Below are 11,950 nucleotides of genomic sequence, written 5' to 3'. Positions count from 1 at the left end.
CTCTATTATTATGTTGCTCTTTGTTGTTTGCTGTCTCCTCTGTTTGTTTGTTTGTTTGTTTGTTTTTTCTCCATACAGGTGACCCAGGAGTTTTTTTTTTTTTTTTGTCTCTCTTCCCCCCCCTTCTCACCGTCTCTTCTCCCCTTGGGTTTTCTTTCTTTCTCTCCCCCTCTCTCTCTCATTCATTCCCCCTGTCCTATTTATTTAAAAAAAAAAAAAAAAAAAAAAAAAAAAAAAAAAAAAGACAAAGGATGAACTGAAGCTCTGCCATCACGTAATGTCGCATACTGCTGTTTCTGATGTCATTTAAAAAAAAAAAAAAAAAAAAAAAAAAAAAAAAAAAAGAACCTAAGCTGACTTTAAAATCAATAGCATAAGCAATTTATATATAAAAAATACACACATCTCATAATTTTCAGTAAGTGCTCTGAGTGTTTCTAAACTCAGAACTTTAAGAGGAACCACAAGGTCACTGAGTACCAGGGTAGCCTGATTATGTAAATATTTATGTGTTAACTTCGGATTAGTGAATGTGATAAAAATTATCAAACTTTAACATGTTTAATTTCTTAAGTTGTGCCCCTATAGCTTTTTGGTCCAAAATTTTAATTGCCTCATTATATATTGTCATAAAGTGCCTAATTGTTTAGTATGCCGCTTGTCGCCAAGAGATTACACATTAATTTAAGTGAGCGAAAAATCATAAAATCTTTTGGTAACCTTGGTTACTTTTTTAATATGTATTTAAAAATTTAGATGAAAATCTAAAATTAGGCTGAGGAATTTGAACTCTGAAACCCATGAATTGCCCATTAAGCTTTCAACTTAGCTTACGCACTTCTTTTCAGGAGCCAGGAGCCTGTTTTTTGATGAGTGTAAGACAAGGATATTCAAGCCATATAACCATGTATTTCCTGTTCAAACAAATCAAACTCTCTGCCATGAGAAACATTAACCAGGCAATCTACTAGGCCTCTGTTTGAAAGCGATAGCTGTGTCAACGAACTTGGGTTGCATTCATTTTTACACGTGATCAGTCACCCGTTCTTTTCTGTGTTTGAGCCATTGACTTTCGTGCGCAACCATTTTATGTCAACAGTACAGCATAAAGAGTTTAATATCAAGTACACTTTTACAATTAACTTTTGTTTTACTTCATAATGTTGCTCTCTTCCAGTCTGTTTATAATTGTTGTTGTCAGAAAATCAAGAAAAGAACTTAACAGATTTTCAACCATCAGCAAACTTTTGCTATAGATGACATGCCATTTTATTTTTCAGGATGCAAACCATTTCAGATAATCTTATGCAATGTTTCAAATAAAAACAAATGAAAAATAATACCTATAACCAATCTATATGAAGCTAATATCTAATTAAAAAGATTTTTGGATGGATGGATGGATGGGGCATAAGCGTCTATATATGTATGTGATGTATGTCTGTGAGGGCAGACTTCTGTATGGAAGGAGCAGCCAATCACAAGAAAGCTGGTTTAAAGCAAGCAAAGCCTGCCTCAAAGGTAGAGTCGTTAAAATCACATAGAATTAACTAAGAGGGTCCAACGCCTATAAGTAAGGTTTATATGGAACTGTGAATCATGCAAAGAACAAAAGAAAATGAGTTTCTAGTACCAGCCAAGCCTACTGGCAGATGATCTGTGTGAATGAGCCAGTATCTTGTAACCACTGGGCATTGTTCCTTAATCTTTTCATTGTAACCTCCAAAACAGGTAGAATTCCACAGCACATATCCCACAGCTTTCTGAATCAGACAGTACTACACTTACAGAAACTGTGACATAACTTGCACATCTATGTATTTATTGCCTGAACTGTGTGTTATAAGTGTCAACCCTGGGCTGTTTCAGCATATATAACAGTGGTCTGTGACCCATATATACGCAAAGTTTTTTTTCTTTCACTTTCTGTTTTTTCCAGTTTCAAATCTCGATCATTTCCAGTAAACCATGAAAACCTGAAAGACAAGTCCAGAGAGAGATTGACTGACTCAAGGTGAGGAGGGAGGGAAGAAAGAAGGAAGTTGTAATTCTGGAAACAGAAAATGGGCGGGACATATAGCAAGAAGAAAAACAGGAACAAAGTTATGGCAAGTCAAAGTCCAGTACACCTGCACACCTGAGTAAAGCCACTCCTTTCCTAGATCGCATCAGAGATGGTTGAGAAGCAGAGGCAGGGAAATGCTTTGAAACCTTATTCAGCTCCAAGACTTAACAGCGTTTTTCACATTCATTCAGGTTTTGTTTGGGAAGATTTCTGACATCAGGTAGCTTTTTTATGCAGGTGTGTTTGTGTGTGTGTGTGTGTGTGTGTGTGTGTTTCTTTCCCCCTTTTTTTGTATTTTTTTGGTTTTACTTAAAAGAGAGCAGAACTACCTGGAATTTTTGGAGCCCACATAAGTGATGAAGATGTGGTTCATGAACATTATGATGCTTCTCTTTTTCTGCTTTGGTGAGTACAGCAAGTTAATTTGGATCTTTTTCTCTTATTTACAGGTGTCAACTAGAGGCAGGCTTACACTAAATGGATCATTATTTTCTAACAGCAGAAATAAAAAAGAAACACTTGCAGAATTGAGTTATTCCCTCTTATTTGAAATGAAAGAGTTTCGGTGACCGAGAACTCCTTGGCCATTGTAAATGACCACAAAAAAAAAAAAAAAAAAAAATGGAGTCTTTAATAGATGACATTGAACCACTAATTTTAAAAAAAGCTAATTCTGAATTTACTGTGTCCAAATTTCAAGCTTTCGATAAACTTCATGCACTTTAAAATTGAAATATAATAATACAATCTGCGCTGTTGAACCACTAAATCTGTGCGTATGGTTTGACTCCAAAATGCAGCTTGTAAAGGATATGGTTTCCCATCCTGAGTCACAGCCTGGGAAATGGCCGAGTTTTATATCCATGTATCAAAGATATGACTGGAAAAGGAACCAAGAGCTTCTTGAGTTTCAGCCACCTGTTGAAACAAAGCCCATCTTAAATGATCTCCCCGCAGTCCCAATCCAGTGTGTGCTCAGTTCAGTTATACTGGGTAACTGCTACCCTCTTTAGTTCAAAATTCAGGCAGCTGTATTAGCTGAGGGCACGAATGCTTTTAGACCGACTGTATTAAGAAAAAGCAACAGAAATGACTCATTTTGAATTTATTGGTTTTAAAAATACTATCAAAAGAAATCACTTATTCAAACAAAGGATTATTATTTGTAGCAAAAGACTGACAGACTTTTCCCTTTGTCTTTATAGAATCCTCAACTGGCAATGTCACAGTGCAATTTAACTCCAGGAATTTCAATAACATACTCCACTGGGATCCTGCAAAGAGTGATTTTCCAGGGCAAAGGTTACTCTATAGTGTCAAGTACAAGAAGTAAGTCCAGCATGATTGATGCAAGATTATGTGACAGCTGTACTTTCCCTGCACTGTTGCTCTGATATAAGGGGCCAATGCAAACACACTTTTTTGCCAAGTGTTGCTGGTGTCTCATTACAAACTGTCGTGGAAAAGTTATAATGCAACTTGACAACAAGTTAAGAACACAGGGCTGGGTGCCACATGATTTAGGGTTGTATATAGATGTAGTGTTGCGATGGCAGGTATGGCATGCTGGACAAAACCTTGCTTATTTTTACAAATGTCCTCTGCTCACATGACTTGTATAAAATAATCTTAATCTCTGTTTTATCATTTCTGTATGTTTACTAAAGACATTTAAAAAAAGACTAAAATTGCCACAGACACACACTGTTAATGGTCCTTCCATGAACTACCCCACTGCAGTGGAAAAATACTGTTCTGTTTCTGAGCTCACATACAGGCTACTGCAGAGACAAAAACAAATATTCAATTACTCTTTGAGTAAATCCTGATAAAATCTAAGCTGATTTCAGGCCTTTTCTAATGATTCATACATTTTTGATGACGGTTTTTGGAGATTTGAGATTGGATCTCTTCATACAAAAACATAGAAAATTGCCATTCTTATCCGTCAGGATCTAGAAATCTATTTTGCAAAGAGTAGAGGCCCCTCTGTTGCTTTCCCTCACCACCTCTTTTCCCCCTTTCTCTCCTCCCCTACATGTGTGTTTATAAAAACACAGTGACTCACAACGTGCCTCAAAAATCCCACAGTTAGTCAAGTTTATCATGCTGTTGTGTGGCTTAGAAAACTTCTAAAGAACGTCTAAATATCTCCAAAAAAATAAGGCTTGTTACAAGTGATTAGCAGCCTACGTGTTTGTTTCTATGCTGCTTTCGTCACTAAAGAGAGCTCCAATACTCATATGAAGCTTCCAAGCTGATTTCTTTTTTTACTCTTTTCAATCAGTCTCTACAAACGGCCTCCACAAAGTGGAAATGTCATCTTGTCCAATTAATCATGATGTAGTTTCTTAGACAAATGTCAAGTGCTCCTCCTATCCAATTGACTTTTCTCCCAGCTACTGTCACTTGAAATTTCTGGAGTGATTTTCAGCTTCATTTTAGCTGCAGAGAAAGACTAGCATGCCTGCAGGATAATGGTTTCTTATTAACACAAAATGCTCATTTGTCTCTCTCAAATAAAAAAAACGTATGTGTGGTAAAATGATTATGGAGAATTCTGTGAATTCAGTGCAGCCATTGAGGCGCATAACATTTTCAGTGCTTGAATGCTGGTTTTCACAACTTTTTATAATATACAAGGATTATAATGAATAATTAATATACTTTGCTATCAAAATTCGATTATATTGCACTACTCTCTTTACAGTGATGATAGTGATCAGTCATACAAGATAAAAGACGAGTGTCAGAATATCACCGTCCTGTACTGTGACCTGACGGCAGAAACGCCCTTTGTTTATGATGTTTCTTACCACGCTAAGGTGTTGGTTAATGGCAGAGCTCACGGTTCCACTGAGACAAGGTTTAAACCTTCAGAACACAGTAAGAATACCCATACTCAATCATACATTTCCTTGCATCTTATAGTAAGAACTATTATATCGCAATATTCATCGATTCATCTTTTTTTCCCCATCTTCATCTTTTCTCCATAGCTATTTTTGGTCCACCCATCTTGTCTACATCCACAACAGAGTCGTCTCTGTTTGTTAATGTCACCTTGCCTGTGGGACCAAATGGAGTCTCCATTGCAGACATCATCATTAATGGCAGAAAAGTGCTATTCGAGACTAAATTTATCTATACCTTGGATTTATACTACCCAGATTGGGCTACAGCGGTGAGTGGGAATTTACAATATAAAACATACTGTGTGCATATCTATGTATTGTGTAAAATACGGCACAAGTGAAACCAAAATTACAATAAATTTAAAAAATATAGACATTTAATCTACTACTGTTTGCTGATGACAACAACTGTATGTATCAGTAAGAACAGTGAACCAGTCTACACACATTAAAAAAAGCTCAACTCTGGTAATTCTTATTATTTGAGCCCAACCAATATATATTGGCTAATATTAGCCATTCAGTGATAGTATTTATAGCATTTATAACACCTGAAAAGAGTAAATTAACAGCCTTCAAGTGCATTATGAATGTTTTTAATACTATGACCACCAGAGGACACATCTTCAACTTCCCTGTTGGTAACACGTTTTTGGAAAGCTACAAACACAACAACTAAGTGATCAGAGGAAAGTTAAGCATAGTGTAAATGAGTGATCAATGACATATTATAATGTTTCACTGCACTGCCATATTTTGCTAAGGACTAATGACTCATAAGTACGCACTAACAAACACTAGCAGACGTTAGGGAGCTATATTTATGTTTCATGTGAATAAAAGGGTAAAAAAAAATACAACATGAGTATTGAGCTTAACTGCATATCTGTATTTTTATCTTCTGTATCATTTTGTCAAGTGGGCTCTGATTATTGGGGGTGGGTGTTGTTGTATGTTATTTTACTACTAAAGAGCATAGAGAAATTAATGTTGTTGACTAGAAACTTTTTTTTTTCTAGCTTGAAGCGTACAAATGCATAAGAATAGGGTTGAGTTTTAAGTATTTTTAAACAAGGAGACAATGCAAACACAAAATAGGAAAAATCAGATTAGAGTCCAAAGCAAAAGATCAGGGAAAAAACTAAGAGCTACATTAAAAGGCCATTTTAAAGGGTTGTGAATAAGGAGTGCTGATTCCATTTTCTTCTGTAACTGATTACCTGCAGTGGCAGGAAATCCCATCTATTTTCCAAATATGGACTGCTAGAAAATGACATAACTGAATTATTCTCTCCTTGCCTAAGTGTTATTTTTCTACTATGGATCAAGAAAAAAGGATCGAGACAAATTATGCAGTGCTCTCTTCCATGTGAACGCCTTTGCTAATGTCAAGACAGTCACGGTCGGGTGATGCCATGACATCCTTTATTGTTCCAATATGTTTACATTAAATAAACCTGCTTTCGAATTGTGTTTGACTTCGTGGCTTTGGTTATCTTACTATGACAACCAATCCACACTGGCTTTGAATAACTGAATTTTAAACTGAACTGAAGCTTGATCTGGATAAAATCTGATCTCTATATTGTAAGTGGGCCCCTGACATGCATTTTAAACTTCGTAACAAGCTGAGAAACATATTCTAAATTATTTTAAAAAGCATTTACCATTAGTTCATGTTTAGTTCTCCTGTACATTATAACAGAACACAGCAAAATGTGTTTGATTGCTCTAACCTGTGATTACACAACTATCATTAATATGAACGTATTTTTCCTCTAGCACTTTGAGAGCCACACTGGCCAGTTCAGCATCGACTTAAAGAAGAAGTCTAAATACTGCGGCACAGTCATCTACAAACCATCTTCTGACTGGGGTCGCCCGAGCAGTGAGAGCGCCTCCTTCTGTGTAACACTGCCAGGTTAGCACAATAATGGCAACAGCATATAAAAATATCATTTTATTCAAACATGAATATGTTGGTTGTTTGTTTGTTGGTATTCAAACTATGATGGGCTGTTTTTGAACAACAAAACTTGATGTCAGTTTTGGATGTTAATACTTGTGTACCTTTTTTAAAACTCCTGTACCCTGATAATATTTACAAAAATCAGGTTTCACTTGAGAAAACTGTGTGCTGCTTGACAACCCCATAGGAAGCTTTCAAGGGTCCACCTGCTGAAGAGAAAATGCAAAAATTAAGATGCTTGAAAATGCTGCTTTTTTTTTACATTTGACTTTAATCAGACTGCACAAATTTCTTCGAGTGACTGCAGTGTTTGATAATAAATCAAGACAGTTTGTTATAAATCAGCGCTTCTTAAAGCCTTTGCATCTGCACCACACAGATGAGGCACTCACTGGCACTGCAATGAAGCAGAAAATGAGGCTACACAATAAACACGCTGTTCCTTCTGTAAATCTGTACTAAAAACGTAATCTTTTTAAATCTCAAAAAAATCTACCCCTATTATTGTGAACTCGATTAGGCAAGAGATAAGATTACACATTGGACTTGCAAAGATAATGTTCTCACCTGTGCTTGCCAGTGTACATTCCTTAGTGCCATATATGACAGTAAAAGCCACAAGTGCAAAGGAGTTTTCACAGAAAATCCATTTCTGTATTATTTTAGAGGAGTTACAGTTAACTATCATTCAAGTTCATCTCGAAAATACTTCTACATACCGGAAATTCAGGAATGTCTGTATTCATGTGCTCTGTGTGACAGGTGTAGTCAGGATACTCCTTGAGAACATTCCTAAGCATGCACGTCACCCTGGGAAGTTTTATAGCTCCCTGCTTTTAAGTGCTCAAGCATTTTCCTGTAACATGTCTATCAAACAACCTTTCCTCTATTTCAGAAAATCCGTGGATGCTTCTGCGATGGCTTCTCTTGATTGCGGCTGGTGTGGTTGCCTTAGTCATAGTATCAGCTGTGTGTACGTGCAAATATGTGAAAGGTGGAAAGTCAAAGAGCATGACACAAGCACTGGTAAGGCCATTGTTTTGTGTCTTTGTGTCCTTCCTTACTGTCACACAAGGAAATGTTGTCTTACCGGAAAATCAATATCAATTGCACATCACTAACTCAACACAGATTCAGTTTGATAAAGTGTAGCATCAACTTAAGATACAAACAATGAAACACTGTGGGTGTTGTTTTAGTAAAGTCAAAGGAGCATGTGCAGTGAGTCATGGTTTGGTAACAGGTGTTTTTTGTAGTCTGTGTATGCTCTCTTTGCTTTTTGTATCAACGTAGCATTAACTGGGATATATTGCTAAAACATTTAGAGAAAATGAAAACCATACCCATCTGACATTCGCCTGGCAGTCACCGTATACCCTTATTGTTGAGATGGCGATTAATTTTGTGCGAGCGATTGCCCTTTAGGTGCACTTCTTTAAATATGGTGAAATTTGATGTACTTCATTCTTTTTTTTTTTTTTTTTGGGGGGGGGGGGTATATATAAAAAGGAGCATTGAGCTTTTGTTACATCTATATCTCTGTACTACAATCTTGAGGCTCAGTAAAAATTAATTTAAAAAAATGTAGCATTGACTACAGATTTCTAAACAGCTTGGTAGACCTAAAAATACTTTTATCAATTGTTCAAATCGTGTGTGTTTGACTGATCTATATCGCTTCATTGTTTTGGAAACAGGAGGTAACCACTTCTGAAACCCCTAAGATACTGCAGGATCCAGATAGAATTCTCGTAATTTCTCAAGTCGAGGTATGCCCTCACATGGATGAAATAGTTTATGCCAAAATCCAGATGAATAAAAATGGGCCTTCAGTTTGGAATGGAGGCTATTCCCCCCAGGACATCCCTTTCCCTCCCTGGCAAGACCACACTGGCTCCTCTGTGGACACAGGAACACGCAGAACTCCAAATTCTGAGGACACAAGTGCCCAGTCCTCTGACATCTACAGTTCTGTGGCTGTTCTACCTAAAGAGAATGATGACATTCAGGAGGCTGTCACTGAACGTGAAAGACCATTACCGGATGCTGATTCTTGTGACACCAACCCAGATGGGAAGCTGCTGCTGCACACAGTGCGGGATATCAATGGAAAACTCATGTTGCCTTTCCTCAATTTTCAGTCACAGAGCAGCAATAGTGATGCAACATGCCTGTCAAACAAAGAGAGAAAACCTCTCCTATCAGACCTCATACCCTCTATGGATGAGTCATCGTTAGCTTCCTTGCTCAGCTTAAATAGCTCAGAGTGGTCCGATTCTGGATGTGACGATAGCTCTTCAACGACACCGACCCACTCATACTGCACCACCCGTTTTTCTCCATCTCAACCACTTATTCCAGATTCTGACAAGGAATGTGAGACTACACTATCGAGTGATGTCTCATTTGAATCAGGATACAAGCAAAACTGGATGCCTGAATTATGTAGCGGACCTTCTATTATAGACAGTTGCAGAAGGACAAACTACATGTGGACCTGCAATGGCTCCAAAATGGAAGACGACGACAATGAGGAAGTTGAAGACCAGGGAGAAGAAGAGAAATCAAGACCAATTTTCCTGGGAAGTTGGACAATAAGAATTCAAGAATAATAGACTTTGATTGACCCCTAACCCCCACCCACACATCCCGGTCCTTGAATAACTATAGAGAACATTTCTCTGTTTTTTTGACGGGAGGACTGACAGTACTTTGGAGGCAGAACTCCAGTAGATGGGTGGGTTAGCAACACACTGTGTTGTTCAAGATGGAGAACTGCCTCTGAATTGTTAAGTACATTTCACTCCTATGCGTGGCATATTTTCCTGTTTGTATCGTATATTTTTGTATATTTTTATTTATTATCTGACAATTGCAAAATATTGGTAGAAACTAACTGGGTTTACATTTAAAAGCCTGGGTGCATTTGCTGTTTATAAATTCTGCAAATTCTTTGTCACTGTCACTTTTTAGCCAAAAAACCCACTTAAAAAAAAAACAAAAAACAAAAAACAACAACATAATTTGCATTTTATATGAGGTTAAACAGCCAAAGTTTACCTCCTTCCAAACTAATAACATCTGTTCTGAATATGTCATTGTGTAATGTCTAAAGTGAAGTGAATAGGTGTCAACAAACATCTCATTTCTTAGGGAATTCATAGCATATCTCACATTTTATGTAATGGGCAACAAAAAGAAAAAGTTGCACACTATTAATAACTCCCAAAACTCTAATGACACATCACAAGCATGCGTGTTTGTGTGTTATCTCTTTGACAACATGTTGCAACTTATTACAAACCCTAAATACACAAATCCAGTCTGGTCATTTTTAAATTACAATGTGGGCGATCAGCCTTAAAGATTAGATGGGAAAACAAATGCGATTGCATAGTGGCTGAACACAGCAGCAGACTGAGCCCGACACTTATTGTCACATATTGAGGTGTTTAAAATGGGAGTAAAATGACTGAATGTCTGCAGGACAACAATATATTCAATTTCTTTTCTCATCAGCATGTTTCAGTGTTAACAGATTTACAATTCATGAAATGGCTACATTTATGTATATAAAAAGAAATGGTTTTTTTCATCGCAATGTTTACGAACTCAATGTTTGCTGTTCTTCCAGCAGAAGGAAACAGACGGTATCACATATATTAGAAGGTGGCGTTGGTTTCCACGCACGCCATGTAGATAACACTGAGGCTTTTAATAGCGTCAGTGCAGACTTTTAAATACACCTATAAAGTAATAATGTCAGGTGTGTTGAAACCATGTGATGTGAGTCACAAATGAACTTTGTTTTATAACAGATGATATATAATCTGTCTGTGTTCTTTATTTACACTTTGTAAATTTCCACTTACTGTTTATGTTGGAAGTTCATCTTTGCAAGTCTGAGTAGCATTAAGAGATAAGAGTTTAATAACAACCATTGAGTAACATGTTCTACAGTAAAATTTGTGAAAGTGTCATTTTCAGTTTTGAGTTATTACTGGAAATTATTAAAATGTCTATATACTGGAGAACTTCCTTAGAAACTGTTGCAGTGTGAGTGTAGCAGAGACACAGTTCTGTATGCAAGCTTGATTGGGAAAACTGAACATATTCTGAAGAAATGTCTAAGAAATGTTTTGATTAATGGGCATTCACTAACCAAAATATTGGTTAGACAGTGCTTATGTGAAAAAACCATGCCAACGAAATAAATTTGCATCTGTTTTGTAACATACTGAAAGTTCTTGCAACATGCCGTACACATTGACCTCGTCACGTAATAAAGAGGTGATGTGGACGGTGCAAAGAATCCAAAGTTCAACTCAACCGCCTGTTGCTAAGTGCATGTTTTCAGTCAACTAATGATGATAAAGTAGCTTTGTTTTTCTACTTCTGCCTGGGTGAACATGCTGTAAAAGTCTCGTGCTTAACAGTTTAAAAAAACAGTTGTTATGTTGAAAATCACAAGTGGCACTGATTTAGCAACAGACTGCACACTGAGAATAGAAATGTCATTAAATGGTTAAATGGTTAGAAGGCACGCTCAGAGGGGGTAGTTTAAATTATAGCCTAAAGAATCTAAGGGCTGACCCAATTGATTGTGATTTGAGCTTATATACAAAAAATACACAGCATTGTTGGCAACTGTATCTGTAGCCTAAAATGAGAGTCCATTGTTTTGTTTGGGTTTTTTGTTTTGTTTGGGCCAGACACTATTGGACCTCAAACCTGTGGTCCAAAATATTGTGTCCTTTGGAGCTGGTGGGCAGCAACCCCTGCCCCCATTTGCATCGGAAACCCCGGGTTACCTGTACCGGGTTCCCACGCTACCTTCCCGGCGAAAGCGTCCTCGTCGCCGGGGTAAACGAAGCGGTCGCCTGGTGAAGCTAAAGGTTTACCTAAAGAATTATTCTGCTGTTTTCCGACCAGTGCATGGATTCTTGCCAAGGCTGTTTGAGTCTCGGCGTTTTCTGGATCCTGTTGATACCTGTTTGGTGC

The 11,950-nt window shown here is 37.3% G+C and overlaps 1 protein-coding gene across 1 annotated transcript; it reads left to right on the top strand.

Annotated features, from left to right (window-relative positions):
- The first annotated feature begins 2,129 nt into the window (after positions 1–2,129).
- Positions 2,130–10,180, top strand: ifnlr1 (interferon lambda receptor 1). The gene is made up of 7 exons (XM_085471926.1): positions 2,130–2,470; positions 3,271–3,394; positions 4,776–4,951; positions 5,065–5,249; positions 6,763–6,901; positions 7,845–7,975; positions 8,647–10,180. The coding sequence occupies exons 1-7, from the start codon at positions 2,422–2,424 to the stop codon at positions 9,559–9,561; spliced, it is 1,719 nt and encodes a 572-aa protein (XP_085328052.1). The 5' UTR covers positions 2,130–2,421; the 3' UTR covers positions 9,562–10,180.
- The last annotated feature ends 1,770 nt before the right edge of the window (positions 10,181–11,950 follow it).

This window comes from Copadichromis virginalis, linkage group LG11 (genome assembly GCF_057382275.1).
Source record: "Copadichromis virginalis isolate Kocher_CV1m ecotype Utaka linkage group LG11, C_Virginalis_male_GT1.1, whole genome shotgun sequence".
In the NCBI taxonomy this organism is placed as follows: domain Eukaryota; kingdom Metazoa; phylum Chordata; class Actinopteri; order Cichliformes; family Cichlidae; genus Copadichromis; species Copadichromis virginalis.
Note: the sequence above shows the minus strand (reverse complement) of the source record. Positions and strands in the feature narration are given on the sequence as shown.

What these genes read in the sequence shown, in the direction of transcription:
- ifnlr1 (XM_085471926.1), top strand. Translation starts at nt 2,422, where the DNA reads ATGAAGATGTGGTTCATGAACATTATGATGCTTCTCTTTTTCTGCTTT. An exon ending in GCTTCTCTTTTTCTGCTTTG is followed by an intron (nt 2,471 to 3,270) that starts GTGAGTACAGCA and finishes TTGTCTTTATAG; the next exon opens with AATCCTCAACTGGCAATGTC. An exon ending in TATAGTGTCAAGTACAAGAA is followed by an intron (nt 3,395 to 4,775) that starts GTAAGTCCAGCA and finishes CTCTCTTTACAG; the next exon opens with TGATGATAGTGATCAGTCAT.